The sequence below is a fragment of the Polypterus senegalus genome, chromosome 5 (genome assembly GCF_016835505.1).
Source record: "Polypterus senegalus isolate Bchr_013 chromosome 5, ASM1683550v1, whole genome shotgun sequence".
Classification (NCBI taxonomy): domain Eukaryota; kingdom Metazoa; phylum Chordata; class Cladistia; order Polypteriformes; family Polypteridae; genus Polypterus; species Polypterus senegalus.
Window position 1 is genome coordinate 43,215,876 of NC_053158.1, and position 26,280 is coordinate 43,242,155.

At 34.0% G+C, this 26,280-nt stretch overlaps 1 protein-coding gene across 5 annotated transcripts in view; it reads right to left on the reverse strand.

Annotated features, from left to right (window-relative positions):
- Nucleotides 1–26,280, reverse strand: part of tox (thymocyte selection-associated high mobility group box) — a 253,725-nt gene that overhangs the window by 38,369 nt on the left and 189,076 nt on the right. For all 5 annotated transcript variants that reach the window (XM_039754561.1, XM_039754559.1, XM_039754560.1 and 2 more), the window contains one exon: nucleotides 2,665–2,925. In XM_039754561.1, coding sequence (XP_039610495.1) covers nucleotides 2,665–2,925 — 261 coding nt within the window. The remainder of the gene's footprint in view (nucleotides 1–2,664; nucleotides 2,926–26,280) is intronic.

The following is a 26,280-nucleotide window of genomic DNA, read 5'->3' on the forward strand; positions in this document are numbered from 1 at the left end:
TTTACAAATAGATGTTTAGTGCCACATTTATATACTGGATGGCTTGTTGAATAATTGAGTCCATCGACCATGGAAATCATTTGAGGTATACAGACATTACTGCAAGTCTCTGTATTATTACAGAAGACAGCACTGGTGGTGGTAAGATTCATAGCTGATTCATTCAATGTTGATTTAATATTGCTACAAATAATGATGCTGATAACTGCTTCATCATACAATGGGCTTGAATAAATGTCTACCATCAAGAAACCAAACAAAATTACTAATGCTATCTTCAGTTGTTCTCTTTCTACCATATTGTGAAATGCAACTTGGCACAATGAAAGAAATCAGTTTCTTAGTGACTGTTGTAAGTAATGAAATACTGTAAATATGATCTTCTAATAAAATTGTCTATGAAAATCTCTCATCACTTACCACACCGGAGGGATAAGATCAGTGTTTTGCATACTTTTATCTCATGACTCCTTTCCAGTGCACTGTGGTGCATTTCCAAACAAACTGAATGTAGACTTTATAAAGATGGACAGATTAATTTACAAACAAGAATGCAATACTATACAAGCACATTTGTGCTGGCAGATGTACAGCTGGAAATACCCTCAGGTATCCACACAGTATTGCTCTGCATGTTTTAAGAAACTAAGGCGTCAGAAAACTGAACAAAAAAAAAAATACTGCTCAATGACAAATGACATAAAAATATATACCATGATTAATAGCTTAATGAACTACTGAATTACACACATATTAAAGTTCATATATTTTGACAGTTACGGTTTATATCCATCAGAAAAAGGGAAAAAAAGACAAGACAAAATACTATAGAAAGAATAGAGAAAGCTCTAAAAAGCACAACTAACAGTTTTTATTATTCACCTGTTTCTTAGCAAAATATTTAATAGATAAAAGGCATAGAACAAAGCTTTCCAAACAGAGCTCAGAGGTTGAGGTTTCCTTATTTTTATTCACTGAGGAATGTGAACAGCTGGAATCCTCAATGACTCAGAAATCTGTTATTACCCTATAGTTGTGAGAATGTTTCCACTTTTACATTTGCATTAAAGCATTAACTATTTACAGACCTGTATATTTTATTTTTTGTAGCCTGCACAGTTTTTATATGTACTGAGCAAAGCACCTGATTAGGAAGCTCTTCAGAATTTTAAATATCATATACTACATTTAAACAAGAAATGGTAAAGAATATATAAACTTATTTAACAATATCTTCTTCTAAAATCATAATATCTTAGCATACACGTGGTGCAGAAAATGCAGGTTTTACGAAGTATATTGACCCCAGTATATTAACACTATTTTAGACATGCAAATAAATGCTATAGTGAGCGATAATTGTATGGTGTGTGCACACAATGGACTTCAGAAGCAAGGTATGAAATCCCCTTCAGTTATCACATCCCAGATCAAAGAATACATTACTTACAACAAGTAGCTCACCACACTAAACTCATAACCAAATGCAATATAAAGAATTGGCAAATCTCAGCCAAATAACACGGAGCCAAATGACTGGGGTGGTTTGCTTGACAAATGAGAACTTAAGCTCAAGTTCTTTCTGTGCCAATTTGCTGAGAAAGCCAAAGTGCAAATGAACTGAGGTTCACCACAAGCTGAAACAAAACATCATTTTAACATGCTCTTTTCAGCCTGCTGACCTCTGGGAATAAAATGAGCAAATCACTTATTATTGGTTAATTACAGTATAAATATTTTTGGAAACTGTTAATTAATTATTTTTGGTTACAATCTTACCTAACATAAGAAATACACTTATTAAGCTTTCAATTGAACATGTATACATACATAAAATATAATCTCTAGATTTTTATTGGTCATAGAATAAAAAAGCAAACAATTCACTTTGTAACCTAGATACATAATAGTGTTTTTTAAATAAAAAAAAATCCAAGGATGCAGTAATACAGTATTAGTAAATTTAACTTCATATGAGGATTGAAGCATTATTCTTATAACAACAGATAATAGAAACTGTCCATTATTAAAGTATGTCCTGTTTTAGAAAACATTCAGTTTCTAATATTATATGAAATATAAAATATAAAAAATACTACAGTGGATAAAGTCATGTTATGTTAATTATTTTCAGGTGTAAGTAAGTTATTCTTAACATAAACTGCTGAATATGATCTTTATTATTCCATTTGTGTTATTTTTCACATGAACCGAACTGCGATTATCAAGGAGAAACTGCTGCAGTGAGCAAATAACAAAATTGTAGCAGTATTACAGTATATTTATCTTTCAAGGGAATTTTATATTAAAGCATTTGAGTATCTTTGGAAATCTGTGTAACACTAATCATAAACAGAATATATAAAGCTCAGGTCACAAAATTGTGCAGAAATGAAAAGTGATGGTCTGGCACATCACTGATCATTGAATGCAATCTTGATGCAGCCTTTATTGAAAATATTCTTGCTCTGAAAGCAGGGATTGAATTAGAAATCAAAAGAAGAAAACACAATGTATCCATCATGATTCAGACAGGATTTCTGATGCATATTTGAAGAGTCTGATGTGTATTGTATCAGTGAAGATGCAACTATATTCACAGTGGTATTACAGTACTTAAAAATTTCACCTTCAATAAAGGTAAGGTCATACAGATCTTAATACCTTTGATGTTTCGTCAGCTTCGTCTTCATGAACGGAGCTGGAAGGAGAAGGTGTAGCAGACTTGCTGCCTGGTGGAGAAGGAGAACTGTGAGGAACATTGTTTCCTCCCATGTTTAGCCCAAGTTGTGCACTAAGTTGAGACTGGTTGATAGTTGTCAGCTGACCATGCTGCATCATCACTGACTGGACTCTTGGTCTCAAGGCTTCCATCGGAGGATGAGCATTATACCGTGATGACTCTGTGTTGCCCATCTCTTGCATCTAAAAATAAACAGAAGCAGTTATATAGCTGACAAAAAATACTGACATTTAAAGCATTAGTAATGTCACAAAAAAAATATCTAAAAACAATTTTTGCAATCTCATGCCTTCCTCAGTTTGTAACAAATTACCTTCAGTTTAACAGATCCATTCATGAATGACTTCTTGCTTATTTCACAGGTGCTAATACACTGTAAGGGAGATTATATGAAATGCTATAATTTATAAAATTAAGAATTGGGTGAGAGTCAGTTAGCATTTCATCTAAAGATTTAAGAGTCATTTTTGGGTCTATGCACAGCTGTATTAAATATTATATGCAAGAAAAAAACTTCCAGCAGCACTAGCAAAAAAAAAAGATCTTGTGAGATACAGAATGTCCAAGGCAATACCCAGTTCCCTCAGAAAAAATGAGACCCATGAAAAGAATGCCACCAGAAAGAGCCTATACTGCATCACTACACTTATGATATATAACAATACCACAAAATACACAATCATAGCACTGGAGAGCTGGCATTCTTTACTCCACAGTCAATATGTCATGCCAAGCCAACTTGCACCGAATATTAAGTGCAAGAAACTTCATTATGAATATGTAAAAAAGAGATTTTCTCCATATAAGGTGATTGAAATGTCTATTTACATAAGCAAGAAGGGCAGCAAACCCATATCTGCACCACCCATATCATTACCTTGAACTGTTTGTATCGTAAATTGTGAAGGGACATGTGGCAAAATGGTACTACCACTTTAAAGCCGGGTGCCTTTGGCAGAACACAAATTTCATCATAAAGATAAATGTAATGTAAAAGACAAACACAAGTCTTCAGAAATATATCTTGATTTTCATATATCATAACAGAATGTAGCAGCTAATTAACAAGACAACTGAATAAGGTGCAAACACATTAAACACATGTCCTATGGAGACTACTTAAAACGCTAATAGTAGCTGTTAGTCCTGATCATTTATTTTAACTACTTCAACTTTATCCTGTATCCTAATTCCATTAAGAGCAAATAAACTTTTGACAAACTTTGTATATCTCTGTTATATCACATTACCATTAACCTCATGTGAGTCACAAAACCAGATATGACTTTAGTCGTGATCACTTCAGATTCCCGGTGTAAATACCACATCGCATGTCTATAAACATGGAAAAATCTCATATCTAAACATCCATTCATATTCTGGATTCATGTATAACAATACAGTGTCAAGCAAAAGGCAGCAGCCATGCTTATAATAAAAATTACGGACAGTTGTTTTCCAGAGATCTTTCTGCAGAACAAGAATGAACCCAGGGTAAAATACAGTAAAAACACAGAGTGCAGTAAATTAAGACCCAGAAATGGAGTAAGCAACTGGACAGCCACAACATGAAAAAGTCATATTTGAAAATAATTTTATTAATATTGTTATTAGCCTGAATTAACTCAAACAAGAACCAAATGCTATTAATGTTTCAAAGGATGTTCACATTTGGCACCATATTTAGTTGAGGAATAACTCAATCCTTTTTACTTCATTTGCAGTTTACTCAACAATATCTGTGCTCTCAGGTTTCAAAGTTTTGTCTAGTCCTAAAGGAAGAATGTAAAATCTAATTTTTGCATTGCTTTTTGACAAGTTGTACTTTTTACCATTATCCTGTGCAAAACAAACTCTATTCATCATAATAAGAATTCCTTTTTGAAAACTCTGTATGAATGATCAATTTAACTGAAAACAGAATCCACATCTTTTAATGAAGCAGTGTACATCTTTTTCTTTTAACTATCATTCCTTACCGAAAGTAGTTACCACACATTTCCTGTAAAAACAAACCAAACCAAAACAAAAAACATAAAACCTGTGTGCTTATGCTAAAGTGTTCTGTGATAATGAACTAAATGATGGCATATAGAAATTTGAAAAACTTGCATTTTACAAGGGGAAAAAATCTCACTGAAGTGTATTGTTTTGGAAAGGCCATATGCTGTTAATCTTATAAGAAAGCTTTAGGGCATATTGAGCATGAAAATGCTGTCTATGTCATAGAATTACTGAAAAGGATCATATAGCTATTTTAAGGAATAATATGGCAAATTAAAATTGTTGAACTGAGCAGGAGTGTTTTTTTTACCAGTTGGTAAATCAAGTGTGTATGCACATCTACATCTTTCAGATTATCATACTTTTATTAAATTGTTAAAGTTTGGGTGCAAGCATTTTAAGAAGTGCATGTGATTTTACTTTAAAAAGCAAATTCATTCTGTACTAATAAGAAGCCTGTTATTAATAATAAACCTTTTCATTTTTTCCAGGTACTTTATATCATCTTTAAATGAGAATACATACTGTTCACTTATTTATCTAAATAATTCACTTTGGTTGACACCATCTTACTGAAATGATTGGATAATTTAAACAATATGTACTAATAAGTTAACTTTTCTAATTACAGGAAAGGCCATCTGATCAAACTCATTTTTCTAAAAGTGCTGCTGAGCAATATTTTAGACAAAAATGGAATACGGTATCTTATTTATTAAAATTAGAAAAAAACACTACATTGTCAGACTACAAATTCCATTTACCATTCACAACACAACTGTACCAAAATTCATTAAGTAAGTCTGAAAAGGTTCATTTCAGTTTTTCTTATCTGTAGCTTTAACTGATCAAATCAGAAATGTTCCTTTTAAGCAACAAGAAAGGCCAGCAGCATGATCTTATAAATCTGCCATTACATGAAGTTCAGTCCAAATACTGAAGTTTTCAAAATATCAATTACAAGTATAGGATTTTTTAAACAAGATTACTCACCCCACATATATTAAATGTAAGAATGGCAACCCCAATAAAACAGTAAAATGTGTCTCTCATATTCAATGAAAACCCTTTATCTAAGGGCTGATGTTGGAACTTTGTCTGTACCTGTTCTTCTCTGCCATAATGCTACATTTAAACATTGCTGACTACAACATCCCACTGAAGCACATTATGCTGGATTGAGTAGGATTTACTGCTTCTGGGTTATCAGAACCTGATGCCTTCAGTCTTATTTGATTGTGATTTTGGCTAGTAAAGGACCTCTTCAATGGCTCAAAGTTCAGAGCATCACCCTCTTCTTTTCTATCTACTCATGCTTTCTCTTAGACACTTGATCCTCCAGCATGTACTTACAATCCACTTCTATGTTGATAGAACCTTAGATGTATGTGGCTTTTTAATTTTTTTGACTAATGAGATCATTAGAACAATTATCAGGGCTAGTTTTGCTATCCCAAAGTATCTTTACACCTGTTGTTTGTGCAAAGAAAGGCATTTTGATAGATTCTCTTCACAATAACTCTTTGGGCTTCATTCTGATCAACCAAAAAGACATGATAGGCTTGTAAGGGCAAACATTTTTGAAAAACCAAACCTAATATACAATACACTGTTATCACCATAGCAATAAATGAGAGTTTTAATGTATTTTAAGTTTATTTTAAAAATTACAATTTACATAATTGATTAAATCCCCAGTGTACCCATGGGTCAAAAGCGTCAATTATTTCCTTATTGACATTAGTGACTTGCCATTTCAAAATTTCTCGCAAATAAATACCATTGATAAAAATGAACTCTGGTAATATTCTATATACAGTTCCAAACAATAATTTACATGTATATTGCACAATTCCATTTATAAACACTGTATACATTTAATACTATAGCACTTCACATAAAACTCCAAATAGTATACATTTAAAACAGGAAAAATTACACACATTGATAAATGTTTCCTTTTCTTAAAATAATTTTGTTAGATTATAAATATTAATACAAATATGGTAATGTAAGACTATATTAAATTAAAGTCAGCTAGCAAGGAAGAAAACAATATATTTTATCTTACATATACAGTTTCCAGTTTTTCTAACATCATTGGCAGAATGGCAAATTAAAATTTCTTGATAAAACGGCCATCTAGCCCTTACTTAGTTGAGGACTTGAGTGGAATATGATGAAAGCCTGGTGTGGTATTTATCATAGTGAAATATGTGTTCCAAGGTCCAGTGAGAAGTTAGAAGGCTTAACTTGATCACCACAGGACACAACAAAATCAAAAAGAAATGGAAAGACTTTGTAACAGGTAATCATTATAAATGTTTTAATTATTTCAAATGCAATATAAAAAAACTCAAATCAGGAGTGTTAACATGTGTATGTTATTGTAAAATGATGGGATTTCACCTTGATTTAATAAGGCTTCCCTACAATTGCTTGATAGACCACTCCAGAGTTGGCAGGCTAACTGTGCTACCTAATATAGTAGTTTTTAGTTTGTATTACTATAGGACTATGAAGTTGGAATGAAAATTAACTGTAAATAGGCACTGCTTTTCTTGAAACAATTTGTGGAATAAAGTGTTAGTATAAATGAAGTGACTGAAGGAGCTATAGCTATTCAGTGTTTTATAGCCCTCCCTTTAAACTTATACTGTAATTTTCAAATACAGGCTTAAGATTCATCTTTTTACTGAAGAATCTGATGTGATCAGCATATTATTTCCTCTACATGAAGCTATGATTTTAAAATTAAAATATTGCAGAGCACTGTGTGAAAAAATGCAAAGCAAAATTTACTGGGTCAGCTTTTTTCAAAATCAACAAACGTTTAGCATTTTATAATGCTAATAACTGTGCCAAGTCTTGTTCTGACTGAGTGGTTTGTTTCTGAGTTGTTATGTCCACAGAGTCATATCCTAACATACAAACACACACATCCACACAATTGGACATCACTCTCAAAAATGGAAATTTTAAGCTCATCACATTACTTTATATTTATAAGAAAGTAAATACATTTACTTACTCACTTTAACATTATTGTCTAAACTGTGTTAAATTTATATCCCTACCTTGCACTTCCCTTCTAATAAACTATCCAAGTGGTTTCTCTGTACTGTCTACATCCACACTTGGGTGTAGTTCCATAGACAAGATTAGAAAAAAAAAAAAAACAGTTGTAATGAGGACTGCTGTGATGACACCACACATGACCCTACCGGAGAACACTGACAACTGTATCATTCTGGGCAACATAAATGTTCTTTTAACTCAACCGGCCAAGTCACATTGATAAGTTTTAAGTCCATTTTAGGCAGGTTACCCAGGTTATGTATTTGCTGTTTACCTTTTATTCATTTGATTACTTTGTAAAATTGGGTATAGTGGAAACTGAAAGTACACATTATTACATCGTTTCTTCAAAAGAATGCTAACTTTAGTATGTCTCGTCAGTGATGCCAAATAATGAAAGAAGCTATGGCAATAACTATTCTGGGAATATTATTAGGCAGTGGAGAGGCATTTTTCCCTAAACATGACTTTCTGCATATGCTGACAACTGGAGCTGCAAGGGGGAGCTTGAAGAGAATGAACACAGGAGTTCTCAAGGACAGTCCAAACCCCAGAGATGGTTTACAGCTTTGACCCAGAAGTGATCCTGCAGGGAATTTTTAAAATGGTGAGCTTGGATTTAAAGGAATACTTTCCCCAAAAATGATATATTTTGTATACGTTATATACATCATGTAGTATGTAGTAATGGCCAAGAAAAATATTTAATCTCATGTTTTCATGGTGAACGGACAAAACAACGTTTCTGATAGAATAATACCCAATCAGGACAAACACTCAACAACAACAAACAATATAAAAACCTCCATGAACAAAATCAGTTGTTTTGAATTGAAGACAGATCTCTTGAGGTGGCAGTCTTCAATTCAAAAGTGTGATCTTTTGTGAAGGGACTTCAAGTTTGTGAGTTACTTTCATTTTCCAGAGGTATTTGTTTAACAATATTTTAGCAAAGAATACATGTGTTTCTCATGCTTTGAGCATGCAGCTGGATGATAATGCTCATTCTGTATGAAAACATAAGATTACATTTCTTTCTTGGCATTGCTACAAACCAATGGATTAACTAACATATAAAGAAAAAGTATCATTTTTGCCTGAACTATTCCTTTATTAGCAGAATATTTCAGTGGAAGCTAGTGAGGATACAGGTGTGCTAACATTGGAGTTCCTAACGTGGGCAAAAATTCCAGCCACCCGACAAGTAGTCAGGATGCATTATTCTGAAGAAACTCTCTGAGAATTTGGCATGTTGTTTTCATTCTGTATTGTATAACTCCTTTGTGTATTGCATTTTTACTCCTCTGTTCATTTATTTTTTGCTTGATAAACTTCTCTTTTTCTATACCTCAGCTTCTTTGGCATTATTCAGATTTTGGAACTGCTCAAGAGCACCCCCGTTTTGGCCACAATTTTTTTTTTTTATAACAGTAGCAAAGACGGGCACTCAGAGTCACAAAGGGTGCCATCAGAGGTGATGACAGAATCAGCATTCTTCTGATTTAAAGTATCTTCTGCACCACACTGATATACTGCTAAAATATTCAATGCTGTATTTGTATGTATGTACTGTATTGTGCTCAGTTGTGAATACTTTTATGTTTGGAGACTTCTTTTTTTAAAGCTATTAACAGTTTAAGCATTAAGCATACATTTTAAAAAGTGTGCTTATTGATTAACAAATCTGTCATGAAAATTACAGCTGGCCAGAAGTTACATTAGGAAATTTTTCCTGACTAATGACAGCTAGAGTTCCGAATTTAGATTATAGTTTATTCATTCTATTTATCCTATTTTGTTACAGTAGTTTAAAAGCCACATTTCAAAGGGAACATAACTAATTTCCAGTAAATATCTATCCCAGGGGTATTAAACTCTGGTACTGGATTGCTACTCTGGCTGTAGGCTTTCATTCTAACTCTTTTCTTAATTAGTGACCAGTTTTTGCTGTTAATTAACTCTTTTAAATTTAATTCACTTGCTCTTTAAGACCAAGACCCCAAAATAAGCAGCCAAATAATAATGAGATACAAAACAAGCCAACAAATGACCTATAACGTGTGTGAAACATAACAATATCTAAAAATAAAGAAAGGTAAAGGCCTCAGTAATATTTATCTGCTCAGGTAACACAAAACATTTTTACGGAATACTTAGAAAAAAGAAACTCAACAGTTTTGTAAATGCCTGCAGTGGCAAAATGGAATGACCAACATGTCAAGGAATTAAGTAAGAATTGTCTTCTTATTGAAGAAAAAGTAGTTGGAGTTTGAAGCTTTGAGTTAGCTGGTCATCTATTGACTCAGTTCATATTTTTGTTTGGATGCTGTTGAAGGAAGAAATAAAAGCTTCAGAGGACTGAACCTTAAAAAATAAGTCAATTAAAAGATAAAAATTGCCACTAATTGAGAAAAAGATTACAATGAAAACCTGCAGCAACTGTAGCGCTCCAGGAATGGACTTGGATAACTCTAGTTTATCTATTATTTACTGTATATATGTTTATTTGTATCCAATTAATCAATAAAACAAACTTGCTACAGGCTACTTCTAGTGAACACTGAAGAAAACTGTTTTGTAGGACAAACAGTATAATATTAAAAATGTACAATAATAAAAATATGGACTTGGACTATTTAGCATAGAATGGGTCAGCACTATTCAAAAAAATACAGTGATTGGTTCAGAGACTTACAGTATATGACAAAGTCTAAAGCACTGCAGCCTGCAAAAGTGTAAAGCACATGGACTAGCAGACTGAGACTAATATACCTGATAAAGAGATGCTTGTGCATGGTGCAAGAAAAGTACCTGGCTAAAACAACTGTGACTAAAACAGGCCATTCTGCCCAATGGGCCCATCCAGCCCATCCTAACTTCTAGCTCAAAACAACATCAAGTCAGTATGTGAAGGTTTCTTAGGTCTTACACTCTACCACATTATTTCTTGATTTCGTCTATGTGTCCATGCTTCTTTCTTCCCTTAGCTTTCCAGTTGTGTCTCTGTGTTCTTGCTAAAAAAATATACTTTAAAGTAACTGCTGAGGATCCTCTGTATTGATTCTCTTTGTAATTTTAAACACTTTAATTATGTCTTTTTGCCATAAATTGATACATATCAGCAGAGAAGACAGTTCGCTGAGCACCAAGACCAAAGACAACCCGGAAGGATTACCAGGGTTTTTCTTGTTGGTTTCTTTTTCTTTTTGCTTTTGGCATGCATTGAGAAAATAATGCATTACTGTGTCTGGACAATTTCCTTAGGTGATGAAAAAAGGATGAAATAAGTCTAGCACTAAGTTGTTAACTGTCCTGCCCACATCTTGCCACAGATGAGTATCTGACTGTACCTTCCTGTTTTCTCTCCATTATTGTCTATTAATATCACTATGTTTTTCAAATGAAGTTGAATTTATCTTTCTTAAACTTTTCAATGACATGTAAAATAACCCATACTTTTCTCTTGCACATGCTGTATAGTATATTTTCTTCCACGACAAACACATACATGAAAAAATGAAGAAGGATGGTATAAAAAGGGGCTGTCTCTCTGAATAAAAAAGTGAATATGCAGTATATATATGATTTACAGGTACTTTTTAATAACAATGTGATAAAAGGACAACCAACAATGCTTAACTATTGGTCCCTGTTGTGACCCTTGTAATGCTCTGAGAGTTTCTGGTTCTAAACTGGAAAAATCTGGTCAAGAAAATGGATATCTGCCCTAAACTTTATTAAGTATAAATTACAAAAAGCAAATGAGCCTCCTCACATGTATGCTTTGGAGTCAGAGCTTATACTGTATATAAGTGTTTGCAAGAAATTTGAAAAAGAGGCATGGTTACAATTTTCATTGACTCAAATAATGCTCCATTTATTATTTTTAGTTAGAAAAAAAAATTTGCTTCTGAAAGTAAGAAACAAACACAGTCCCAGGAGAATATACTGTATTTGTTTAAAAGCACTGTCACAGCCAATGAAAATTTATAATGTCAATTGTAAAGGTCACCAAACAAGATATGACTTTCCCTGGAGCCTCAAACTGAATTTTTGGACAGGTGTGGTGGTGGCAGGCTTCATTCCAAACAACTTTTTAAAATTGGAAGCAAATTATTGTTATCTTCTTACTTAACTAAATCTTAGCGGTTTGACTACAAAGTTACAAATTACCTAATGTATTTGTTTTACTGCAAAATGAACTTAGAAATACTCTTATTGCACTTTTTATATCTTTTAGAGACTCATGGAGTATCCAATGTAAATTGGAACTCAGGAAAGGTAAAGATTCACAGATATAATTCTTTCTGCCAACATCTGCTACATTCTGTTGTGAAACAGAACATAAGTATTGTGCAGTAAAGAGAGATCACCCAAAAACTAAAAAAAATGGAAATAAAGTGATTGCCTAGGAAGTTACTAATTATTTACCAAAATACTAAACTAGCACAGCTTAGTTCTGTTTGTAATTAGTTTGCATCACATCTGAGAATTAAGTGATCACCTAAGAATTTAGAAAGGTGAGTCACTAAACACTAACACATTTTATTTCCACTTGTAATTAATTAGAGATGCAAGTCTGCTTCTGATAAATAATAAAATAAAGTGATCTCTCAAGAATGTATCACAACATACTGCAGCACTGTGCACTGCTATCATTTATGACTGTGTTGTATAATATGCAAAGTTAATTTCATTGTCTCTTATTGTTAACACTGGTCAGCACAGTGCCATAGAAAATATGGTTAACACTGTTCCTTCAGAGTGATAAGGCCTCCGTTTATGTAACCTTTCTCAAAGCAATGCAATTTCTTCCAAAAACATGAAGATTGAATTGATTGAATGCTGAAGTGTGCCCTATTATGTACCTGTATTGATGTCACTTCCAGGGTTGGTCTCTGGAAACTGCTGTTGAAATTGTCCTTTGCTCTTAATGAACATGAACTGAATATTAAGTGGACAGAATCAGATTAATGTATAAGAATTAAAGAATAATACATAATATTCTACATAATATAGTTTATGCTGTTAAACCCATTCAGCAAGCAAGTTACGTGAATATTTTGGAAACATCCCATTGTAGAACTCATATTCTTAGGTCAAATTTACCAGTTTAATGTCTGGTCAAAGTCTCTCACAGCAATTATTAACTATTTTTTAATTTTTAAAATGAACATACATTAGAACTTATGGGATAACCCATTAATAGGGTACTTTATGCTGCTCATATTAAAAAAGTAATGTTTTTATAAATTCACTGAAAGATAAAAGAAAGAATATATAAATTGTGCAAGCTGTTCACATTGCACCTAATTCATTTACATGATGTCTTATTTAGTCATCTCTTGCCATCTGAATCAGAATCTTAATAATAATAAATAGATAATATCTGTGAGAGATTTGCACTTGTTGGATTCAGTTTCCAAGCAATATATTGTCTTGTTTAGTTGTTTTGGTTTTTTTGATTTATTAAAGGTTAGGAGATATACTATTTTCACTTGCTTAGAACATCAAGCAAATCAGTAAATGAGCCAATCATTATCTAGCATTTGTGGAGTCTTATGGCTCCTTCACTTACAGCTGTTTCAGCACACAGCAGTTGGCAAACGGGTAGTAAGAACACAAGCAACCCTTGGGCTCTGTTTGTTAATGTTACTTACCAGCTGCTGCTTATGTTATCTTAGGAGTCAAGACTGGAAGGGTGCCAGTATTCCTGAGGAATAAGAGACTGATGTGTTTGAGAAGCCCTCCCATTTAGCCTTCCCTGTCATCACTTGACACTGAACACTTCTGAGTGTTATCCCAAGGCCTGAACACAGAGACTGTGGTTTGCTGGTCATTTTCTTCGGGCATAGGCCAAAAGAAATCAATTTCACAACTCTCTTATAAAGTATTTTGATTGCCAAGATAATTTACAACATTGCAGTGAAAGGTAAAGAAAAATTTATCAAAGATATCCAAACTGTATGTGTGTGTGTGTGTGTATGAGATAGTATGGGAGTATTGATGAACTAGAACTTGAAAAAAAAAGTGTGCCCTCACCTCTTATATTCAGAAATTACTTTCCTCTCTGTGTATGTATACTCCTACACTATGTTATAAATAGGCTAGGCAAGCATTGATTTTTGTTTGAGAATTTTAAAAAGTGTCAACCCTCATCCATTCTGATCATGGCTGCAGATTTTAAGTAATATTGTGGCAGAGGAGGCATTTGAAATGGCAACTGATATTCAGATCTAAAACTGTCACAAATGTTATAAAATACAACATATACATAAACCTAAACAGTAAATCATTTAAAGCTGTTAGTATATACAACCATTTATGAACATTTGAAATTGTATGAACTGCACTCAATGGCTACTTCAAAATAGTTATCAGACAGGTTTTTGTAGCTATCCAAAGCTGTATGTCATTTATAATGGAAATCATTGTATACATTAAGAGGTTGTTATTTGTTGAGGGATTTTTATTTAGTATTAGTTTCTTTGACAGGGTTGAAATTTTAAATAAATATATTAAGTATTCAGGGTGACTGAGCAGGGTTTGTACTTTATACAGGGAGAAAGAAGGATCTCTTCATTTATTCCATAATAAATGAGTGACTTGTTATAATTCAGTCCACTTGTGAAAGGCATGATTGCTTCATTACATAAAAACAAGTGTGTTACAACTTATGGTTTCATTCTTCCCAATATTCAGTGTATATAAGCAAAACACACCCAAAAGGTAGTGGCATTAGGAGATGGACTTGTAGCACTATCACCAGGACAAGAAAGAATAGGATATCCAGCAGTTTATGTTGTTCTCTTTTAACAATGTGACCATCTGGATTCTTACCTTTGCTCATAGATAAGCTTAGATGTGGAAAGTGAGACGTCAGACTATGTCATTAAGCACTCTGTATCCTCTGACTTGTTAATCTTATCACCATGGAATCAAGTGGGATGCAGGACTATCTCAGCATATTAATTTTGGGGCAGTACTAAAATGTTGACTTTGGTATCAATACCGGCTTTTGGATCTCAGAACCTGTACCAAACAGTACTGAAGCAAATAACGGATAACCGCCCCAAAAACCCCATCTTCTAGCTACTATGTTTCCCCAACCCGCAAATGCACACACCTCTCTGCTCCATGACACACCACAAATCATTAACTAGAACGGGGCCAGAGGTTTGGTGGTTGCTCCTTGGAGTCTCCAAGGTGTTAATATAAATATGCCTGTTAGAAGATTAAGCCCCATTTGTGATTCAAGATAGAAGTAATTAATAAGTAGGTTTGGTTTAAGGTCTCTCTTGGAGTTCTTATTGTGTGAATAAACAACTGAGCATGACATGCTTGAAAACTACCATTTATTTCTGGTACCAAATGTAAGGAATTTCTTGTACCGTACTGTTTTAAAAATTGGGTTTTTCGGGTTCATTTTCAGTTCTGCAAACTTCTAGTACATATACATAAAGATATTCACATAGGCTAATTTTAAGTATTAACAAATTAACCAATAATTGACTGTACCAACTGTTTAGAATTAATAGATAGAAGTAGAATACTCCACATGGAGCAAGATCACCAGTGGAAAACCTTGGGCATCTATTCTGGGATTGTTACTTTTTCTGATTCATATTAATGACATAGATTTCGGTGTTTAACTATTAAACTTGTGAAATTTGCAGATGATACTAAAATTGGTGGAATGGCAGACAAAGAGGAGACAGCTATAATCAATTCAAGAAGGCTTGGACCAGCATCAGAACTGGGCAAACACTTTAAAAATGCAGTTTAATGGAGAAACGTAAAATGTACTAAACATAGGCAAAAGGAACATCCATTATAAATACAATTTGGGAGACACTGTCCCAGAAGAAGGAACCTCTGAAAACGATTTAGGGCTTTATGCTGATGCAGCATTTTCATCATTTAAGCAACATGCAAAGGTTATAAAAAAGGCAAATCAAATTTTAGGCTATACTCTAAAACATCCATCCATTTTCCAACCCACTGAATCCGAACACAGGGGTCTGCTGGAGCCAATCCCAGGGCACATGGCAGGAACCAATCCTGGGCAGGGTGCCAACCCACTGCAGGACACACACAAACACACCTGGGCCAATTTAGATTCGCCAATCCACCTAACCTGCATGTCTTTGGACTGTGGGAGGAAACCGGAGTGCCTGGAGGAAACCCTCGCAGACATGGGGAGAACATGCAAACTCCACACAGGGAGGACCCAGGAAGCGAACCCAGGTCTCCTAACTGCGAGGCAGCATCGCTACCACTGTGCCACCGTGCCACCCCTACTCTAAAACATGTTAAATATAAATGAAGGAACATTATGCTCAGAGTATATAATGCAATAGTGAGACCTTATCTGGAGAACTGTGTGCAGCTCTAATCACTACACTACAAGAAAGACACAGCAGCATTTGATGTTGTGGAGAGGAAAGCAACTAAATGGATCCCTGGACTTAAGTAAATGTCTTACTTTGACAGATTCAGGGAATGAAACCTGTTTAATCTCGAGCAGAGGAGACTGCGTGGAGACCTAATCCCAGTCGTCAAAATTCTCAAAGGCATTGATAAAGTAGATCTAGCAGAATTTTTTGAATTTACTGGTAAATCAAGTACTCGAGGACACCAGTGGAAATAATTGGGAAATGTATTTAGGACTGAAACCAAGAAGCACTTATTTACTCAAAGAATTGTGGAAATCTGGAACAAACTATTGAGATGTATGGTTGAAGCAGAAACCTTGACAACCTTAGGATGTTAGGATGAGAAATAGAAAGAGCTTAACTACAGTATCAGCTAAGCAAAGAAGCTTGAAGGACTATATGGTCTCCTTTAATTTGTCAATTTTCTTATGTTTCTTACATATCCTTATGAAAAGGAGGTAGGTTGACACCAGAGTACCTACAGATACCCATATACGCACAGGAAGAAGAGGAAAAATGCAGTGAGAAGGTCAAGAATCAAACTAATATTCCATGATTCTTCTGTGTACATAAAACTTTTAAAGGCTCATAGTCATAGTAATAAGTAATTGGATCTAGGTTGGTTAATTTGCATATGTTTCATTAGTTTTTAAAAGGTTGCTCATAATTTTATACAAGTTACCTTTTTTATCAATAATGGTAAACTACAAAACCCTAAGGCTGTTTTACAATAAAGCGCATTTTAAAAATAATCCAGTGTGTCAAGTGATGTGGAAAACACAATGGAATGCTTTAATAAAGACTTGCCTCTTAATTAATTTAAACCGGCACAAAATTCCCTTCCCCAAACAGTAAAAAAAATAATTTAAAGCTAAAAGAATCATAGTTGTCAGTTTCCACTTCTTTTGATAGCAAAAATATTTTTGAATATTAGACAGCTTTCAAGAGTATAAAAGAACAGAGAATATGCATACTATACAGGCATGCGTTTTTCATTCTGCACTTTACTACAGCAAACTGATACCAAAATTGACTCTACAATCTTGATATTTGTTGCTGTTCTCTGTTGGTGCTCATTTATTTATCTGCCATATACAAAATAAAGCCAACTGACTTTCTTCATGGGAAAACACTACCAAAATGGGACTGATAAAAAAACAAAAAACTGGCATTTTAATAAAATGCTAAATGTTGCGTATGTACTACGTTGTGAATTAAGTATTCTTTGTTTTACTTCAGAATTAAATATTTATATCGATTTGATTCAAGTATACAAATAAAACTTTTTAATTGAGACAGTGCCTATTTTGTAGCAGAAATGTTTCAGAGCTGCATTGAAAAGAAAAAAAAATAGAAAATCACATTAGGCCATTTATTTGGCCCTTTTACAGTTCTTTACTTGAGCTAACATTCATGCCATTCTTGACTCTATATTTCTATTACTAATTACCTGCAATCCATCAACTTGAGTCAAACAGTGCTGAGTATATTTTTAAATTACCCAATACTTGTTTCATTGGACACACAATTTCCTGGGTGTAGAAATAAACAATGAATAAAAAATGCTGGCCTGGATTTGTCTGAGCCATGTACTGAACTGCTGCCTGGCACAATGTTTCTGAGAGAAATAAAGCAATCCTGTTAATGTACTGAGTAAAGATAAGCAGACAAGCTGCCAAAGGAAACAGAACTCTTAGACACATGCCCATATACTTGGCAATACATACGTAGCAATAGCACTTTGAATTTTTACAATTGTGAGCCATCCTGAAACCAGAACAGACGCCAATGAGACCAAAGAAATATAGAAAAGAATGTTTATTAAAATAACGATAACACGAGGGAAGGATAAACACAGGGGGATTTCAAAGTACCAAATAAACAGAACAAAACAGAAAATCTGCTGTCCCTTGGAGCCTGACTAGCAGGTCTTGGACTACTGCAAATAAGTAGGTTGCCTAACACACTTAACCATCAAATTACACACCCCACTAAAATGGCCAGGCCATCCTGCGATATTCTGCCCACTCTAATACGAGAGCAGGAGCCTGCTTGCTGCAACTTATGACACTAGAAGATTCTTACAATATAACCAAACATCTCCCATTGCCCTTGCATTTGTTACTTTGGGCACACTCCCTACAAACATGTATTCCCTCAGATCTACAAGACTGGCCCTCACCCGGCACCGCTTCACAACCAAACACATTCAGCTTTCATTGATGAGATGCAGTGACTGATACCATAAGGCAGGAACCTACTGTAATTGAAGTCTTGCTGCGGTCCACTGAAAGGACTAGGCCACACATGTGTTGTAGGGCCAATAGCCAAAATAGGTCCATCTGTGTATGTATCAGGAAAGTGTCTCCTAGTAAATGAAATATTAATGACAAGTATAACCCAGAAGAGATCTATCTTTTGGAAAATATTCCTCACATCCTCAAGAAGATGCTCTTTCAAAACACGATCCACAGGAGAGGCAAGGAAAATAAGCAATTGGTTTGACTAAAGAGCTTAATTTCCTCACTGTAACCATCTTTACTAAACATCTGTCCCAAAACAGTCACCACAACTTCCCTCGGGTTAAGGACCAACACTTTTCTCTAATTTTTACTGGGATGAGGCCATCTTCCTAGAAGTGGGTATGAACAGTACTGCCTTCTTCAACTTTGTATATTGACAGAGATGCAATATTGCTAGTTTTGTAAAACATGTCAAGTGTGAAAGTCGAATGTAAAGTGGATGGTTCCCAATACATATCTCTTTGAGTAATGCAGAGTCCCTTATTGTCTGTTAATTAGCGTGGAAAAAGAAATATTGATTTTGATGGCCCTAACTATTGAATAAGAATCCATCCACCCAATTTTTAAAAACACATTTAAACATTATTTCAGATAGCATTTGGATAAGGAACACTCGCTTTTAACTGGCCAGTTAGCCAAATACAGTATATTGAAATATTGGCCAAAAGCTGGTTTATCCTGAAGAAGCCCATATGGAAAAAACAAAATCTGCACACTGCACCAGATCAGGGCTAGAGATAAAAACTGGACCCCTTTAATTATAACTAAACAATATTAACATTATGAACTGCTTTCTAGATAAAAGTTGCTTTCTATAAGTTGTGTCTTTTGTTATTGGTGCAAGAAGCAAATCCTGAAACTGTCATGTGCATAAAAACACAAAACTTTGAATCTCACCATCTAAAGGTTATGCTCTTCCAGGTACATTGTAATAATATTTCCAGCCAAATAAATATACATTAATGAGTTATTAAACAACCTCCATTTGTCTGAGTGACAACAAATTCATACCATTCACCCAGGGTCCACCACTTGGTGATACCTTAAAACTAAAACAAAACATAACATCAGCACATTCTGCTGACAATGTAACCTGTGTACACAATGCAATTATGCTGTAACCAAATTTCACATTAGCTCAGTTGCTTTTACTGGCTTTCATTTTATTTCCATCACTTTTTATTTTCCAGAATTTTCAACAGTTTCCGGCCCTTTCTCCCTGCAAAATGCCCTTTCATCTGCTCTCTTCAGAACTCCCATTGTTACCAAATATATTTCACTTTATCTTATAGATGTGTAAAACATACTAAATTCTTTTTAGTTAACTAAAGGGAAGTTATAAGCAATGGAAGAACATAAAAGTAACCAACAAAACTACAAATCAATCTTTCTGCACACTGCAGTATATAGCTGGCTAGACTACTTTCTCACCAAGCTAAACTCCTCACTATAGACTTGGGAGAACCTTCTGAAAGCAGCCTGATCCCCCTTATTTATGTCATCCTGCCACAATACCCATGGGTCTTCTGCACTCCTTAAATAACCAGCTGTTAATCAGTTGCCATGCTGCTTGGTTCCCTAAGTTTTCACGTGAAAATGTTGAACACTCTTGTAGTTGGAAGGTCTTACAACCATTCCAAGTGCCTCTTATGTATAATGGGTCACTTGTCCTCCTTTACCTTGGGGATTGCCAGAAAACTCTCTCTCTCTCTTTCTCTCTCACTATTGTCTAAGTGTCCTCAGGCACTTAGCACACAGTACACAATTCCCTAGCTATCCCTGTACTGCACAATGTAGCTATCTTTCTTTCTCTTGGAAGCTTCCCTTGGAAGTCAGTCCTGCCCTGTGCCCTCTTGGGGGTGCCCTTGCACCAGCAACCTCTTGCCAGCCAGGCATCACTCAAAACAAACAAAAACAAACATCATTATGCTAAAAAACAAAAGAAAAAATAAGAGTTTTAGAATTAAATCATTTCAAGACAGTGACATGTTTTTTATTTTTATTTTACAATTTTACAGTAATAATGTTTCAGAAACCACACAATTACAAACACTAGCATTTTACAAACAATCATTTTCATTCCAGGTTTCTTCAGTGGTACCTGCAATATGAGTAAATATTTGATCATGCAACACCTCTCCTAGTGCTTTTTAAAATTCATCTCCAAGACCTTACAACACAGAAAGGGCCAAACATTTGCACTGGTTACAAAATTCACTTAGCTTCTAATAAAGTCTGTACATGGCGCGTCTGAATTATTTAAATCTTTATTGGCTGTTCTGTCAACCTTGAAATCAAAAATCTGCTGTTATTAAGTTTTACAATAAAATGTTTAATAGTATATCTGTTTTAAAATTGTGCCAAAGTAATGGGTTTTTAATCCCCCACTATGTGTTTCTATATATATTAAATGACATTTTTGATAAACAAAGCACTATCCTGGTGTTTAAAGATAATGAAATAATTTTAAGGGTGCTGTGAAAATAAACCATATATAGACATTGTAGGGTATAACACTGTATTATATATCCACAAAATCAAACGAAAAAAGAAACATACACAGCTATTGCTCCTGCTATTATGTCCTCCCTCCTTGAATTGCATGAATGCACCATAAAAAATGGATAAAATATTCAGCATACACTGTCAATTTGAATAGGTTCTGCAAGCAAATTTATATTTTTGTTGAATTACTCAACTAATTATATGAAACCCCTAATACTTTTCTCACTAATTCTATCTAAGTTGTATAAAAAAATAATACTTCATGTTAATAATGTGGGTTTAGAAACATAGCACCACAGGACTTTCACAAAATTCATTGTTTCTAAGACTCATGTCTCCTAGAGTCAAAAGAAAACTGAATAAAACATTAACACTGCAGTCTTATAATTAATACTTTTAAATATTATTTTGCAAAAGGAAATAAACTAATTGGTGTCCATAAATTTTAGTTTTAAACAGTCTGAATTTAGTAGCTTGCATGGGAGAGTGAATGAATTTTCTCTGAGTGTTAAAATCAATGGAAGTTCCAGGTGCAAAAGGTTTTGTGTGGTACACTGTCATGTGTTTGCGAGTACTGAGCATCAAGGTGAGTATGATAAAGTAAGGAGTGTTGACATTGTGTCAGATTCTACATGATCGCTAACCGACTCTTTCCTTTAACCCACAGCTCTGATGACGAAGCCCAGTGACATAGACTCTGAATCTCCTGCTTCTCCCACCTCATGAGCTGCGTAAAACCTGAAGCCACTGCGAACTTGTTCTTCAATCCTGGAGCAGATTCTGAAGAACCTGGAGCTCCATGAATTCGAAAGAAATAAAGACGCCTGAAGAACAAAGCATCATAAGATAAGGATGCCCATGATCACTCCCCAAATATTTGTTGGGCTTTTAGTTTTTTTTGTCAACATTAAATGGGATAACAGCTGGTCCCCAACCCTTTACCTACTGTCTCTTATTGTTACATACTATACAACATACAAAGGCATAATAAAGGTTAACAAAAAATGACATGAAATATTACAACCGTTGACTTCTTACATGCCAACAAAGTGTTGAGGTCAGTATCAACAGTGTCTTTGTCTGCTTGGGTTTCCTTGTGGTTCTCTGTTTTTTAATTATACCCTAAAGACTTGTTGGTCAGGTGACACTAAACTATATATATGCATAACAGTATGCCTTGAATTGGACTGGAGTTATACTTATGTTTTGACTTTGGCTTAATGCTACAAGCATAATCTTATTTATTACTGAAACTTCCTCCTAAAAGGAATATTCCAACCCAAAACTATTTTTTATATGTTATTTACCGCGTATATTTTGTAGTGGTGGTTTCTTAGCTAAAATAAATATTGAAGAATCAAACTCAATGGAATGTTAAGGTGACTGGCTCTGGACCACAGCAAACAATGTGAAAGATGTTAATTGGAAAAAGAAACTTGTGTCGCATAATGCACATGTCAGTTATCCATTTGTATGGTCAAAACATGCAAAATATGTGTATTTTTTGCTGAATGTCAAAAGGAAATATGTTAATTCCCAGAATACTATGTGTTTGAATTGAGGACAAGATTCCTGAAAAATACATGAGGAAAAGAGAAAGATCTTAATTAGGTAAGAACAATAATGAATGAATAACAAAAAATAAATCAATATGGTGCATGGGGCCAGTGGAGGAACCGGTCGTGGACTGGCCATCAGTCATTTGCAGGGCCTTTTCATATACACACTCACAACCACATTTACACAAGGCAAATTTAGAATTGCCAATTCACCTAAAATGCACATCTCTGAAGATAGAAGAGGAAAGCAGGAGTACTCAGTACTGAGTTGCTAGGTATATCAAACTACATAAATAACAACTCCTGAGTTGCTAAGATTATGTAAATAAACTTACTGGCTGCAAATTGCTGGATAGGTTGTGTAGTGTGATGAGGCTTAAGTTGTTTTATTAAAATTTGTATCACAACTCAGTTTATATCTGTAGTTGTAGGTATTATTGTTTCTTGAATGGTCTTCAGAAGTTATTCAGGCTTGTGCTTGAATCATTTGAGTCATTTGAGATATTAAGAAACTATAATATCACAATTAAATCAAATATCTATTACTGACATAATCCTTATAAATAATGAACTAGCCTTCACTGCATGGCAATATTATACATAATAAACAGAAAAATAAAAAAAAGCCACATCATTGGCAAAGGTACAGAATGACTCTCTCTCTCAACTATGCTTAAAGACTGCTACACTAACATAAACTAAGGGGATAATTGTAATTAGAATTCTCTCAATGAAAAACAAACAAACAAAAGAATATTTGTTTCCATTCTACTCTTATCTTTCAAAAATGTTGATTAACCTTGAAGCCATACGTACGCTTAATTTATAAATTTGCTCTATAATTTTTAAGCTTCATTATTGTAAATGTTGGCTCTTGCACAAGACAATGAGCTGGCATTTACTGATGTATCTATCCTTCACCACAACATGATTTAAAATGGGTTACTATTGAGCTGTTGTCATTTTGGTGGTGGCAGGCCAAGTTTTCAAATCAACAAAGTCTTTCAGGTAAGAGCATTTAATTTAATTAAATGTGTAGGTACACCCAACGAAGGGCTGGCACACCAGTTGGAATAAGGTCCCATCCTGTAACTGCTGTTCTTGGAATAATTCCCTCCAGGCAAAGGACAAGAATAATAAACGTATTTAATATGGAAGTAGGTTTATACTGTATCTGAAATGAGTAAAAGGCTAAGTCTGTGACCTACTATGCAAACTGTAATTTGTTTTAAATAGTTAAAACATTTTTTAATTTGTCACTTGGAATTATCCATGGTCACTCTTTCAATCACCATTAGGTACAATAAGTAAAGGAGGAAAAAAAAAATCTGCCTTAGAAGTTGATGCTGGAATTAAACAACTGTCCAAAAGGCTAATTTACCTTTTGGTTATAATCATTCAGAAATCATGTTATATTTTTTGTGACAGAGCACTAATTTTACAATATAATATATCCTGGGTTCATTAATGGCATAAAGTGTGTTTAAAAGTATGAATCCACTATAGTCAGGAATGTTTTTTTAAAATCAGACGACCTGTAGATTCTACAAAAAAAAAAAAAAATATTCATGTGCAGTTAACTACAGCATGATGAAAGAAAAGAATATTTAATTATTCCTTAAGATAACTTAAAAAATAAAGAAATGCAAATGTCTACCTTGGCCTCCTGTTTGAGACTCTGCAATTGCATGTAAAGGCCGGAACTCTGCTATGTTAGACACACACACAAACACACACACAAACACGTATAAATTCAACTATATTGATTACAGTAATGGATTTTTTAATTTTACTTTTCTTAAGTCAGTTTATTGACTTGGACTAGCTTGGCAACCATCAAATTTATGCCAAATGTGTATATCTATAATTTTGCATGCTTTGATTAACTGTACTGATTTGTAATTATGTTGAATCTCATACTATCAGTAACAGTTAGGGAATGTGCCTTTATTTTACATAAACAACAGATTTTATCCCATTTCACCAATGATAAAAACATACCTTACAATTTGTATATAGCTGAACTTAAATGCAAAGGAAAAGTACTAGAAAATAGAGAACCCATTAACCTACATTTTATATTGCTTCCTACACAAGTTGAAATCGGCTCAGTATTTGCAATTACAGGTATATTTACGGAATGACTTTTACTCAGTCTCCATGAAATAAGTCAACCTGGAGGTTTTGTGAAAGGCTGGAAAAATGTACAGCTAATGGTTTTCATTTAACATAAAACAGAATAATGCATGCTATCATCCAGAAACTTTGATTATATTTATTCTTATTGGTAACTATTTATCTTCAGAACTACCAGTTCAAAGGTGGTTGACTGCAGAATGCTATAGAAGGGATGAATCCGCTTGGAAAGGTCATGCATTTTGCTCTCTTGAAATTTGAATAATGAAATTGGAGCAGCTATTTAAAGTTAATGTTATCCCAACCTTTTAACTTCTTATCCCTAAGGACTTGCTCATACCTTTTAAGCATTGTACACCCTGCCTTTTACCATGGTACTCATTGATTAGGCTATACTAAAATGCTTGTCCAATTAGATACCAAGGGCCCAGATAGGCAAACACATCTGTAGTCACATAAGTTGGTGGCTTAAAGCATTTGAACATCCAGGAAAGGTTAGATAAACTGGAATTAAACTATTTGCTGTTTTGGAATTACAGCTTTGATCTATTTTATCAACGCTGATTGCATTGATAACACAGAGCAGTGTAGCCAATGCTTTATTTTATAAGATATATTGTGTCAACATGAAAACACAATAGACAAGTACAGGCATACTTTTGTATTTTATAATGGTGAAATTGTGCTGCATTAATTCAATATTACATTTTACCTCAAATCACACTGTCCATTTGGAAATATATAACCTAATTTCTTGCCAATCAAACTGCATTTGCAAACACCCCAAAAGTGAAAGAAAAACAAAATATATGAAGAAAAAACCTCAAGAATATCCACTGTAGTGCGCCCTGGCTCTAGGCATATTGGCAAAGCTCTTTCAGAAGGAAGTTGTCTAGAAACATCTGATTGCAATTTATTTATGCAACAAATTGATGTTTTGAAAAATCAAAAAATTGAAAAATCTGAATTTAGCCAAATTTGCTGGTTAACCATGAATCATGTGAACATCATTTAGCAAAGATAAAATGAATGATTTTCTTTGAAAGCAAGATTATTTTCATCCAGAAATTGTCAACAACAAAAATCCTTTTCAAAATATAACTTGTACATCCTGAAACAATATAGCAGATTAAAAGGAAAATATATACTCAGAGCTGAAAATATATCTGTAGTAAATTGTTTAAGAAATTACAAAAGCTGCTTTTGATTTGGCGGAGGCACATACAATAAAACTACAAATTACAAAGTCTTGATTAAAAAACGAATATATTTTCCATCTTTTTTTACCTTCACAAGGATGTTAAATTTCCTTGAACACTCTTCACGGCTGATTTGCCTAATGTTTTCATTTGAATTACGAAGGCAGAAATGCTAACTTGCACTCACTTCTTTTTTATTTTCCTCTGAAAGGAGCTACACAAGGCACTTCACTGTTGCTGTTCAAAAACCAAATCTTTTTTTCCTATTACTTATTTTAGTAAAACACATTAAAATCAAATATCTCCTGTAGCAAAACA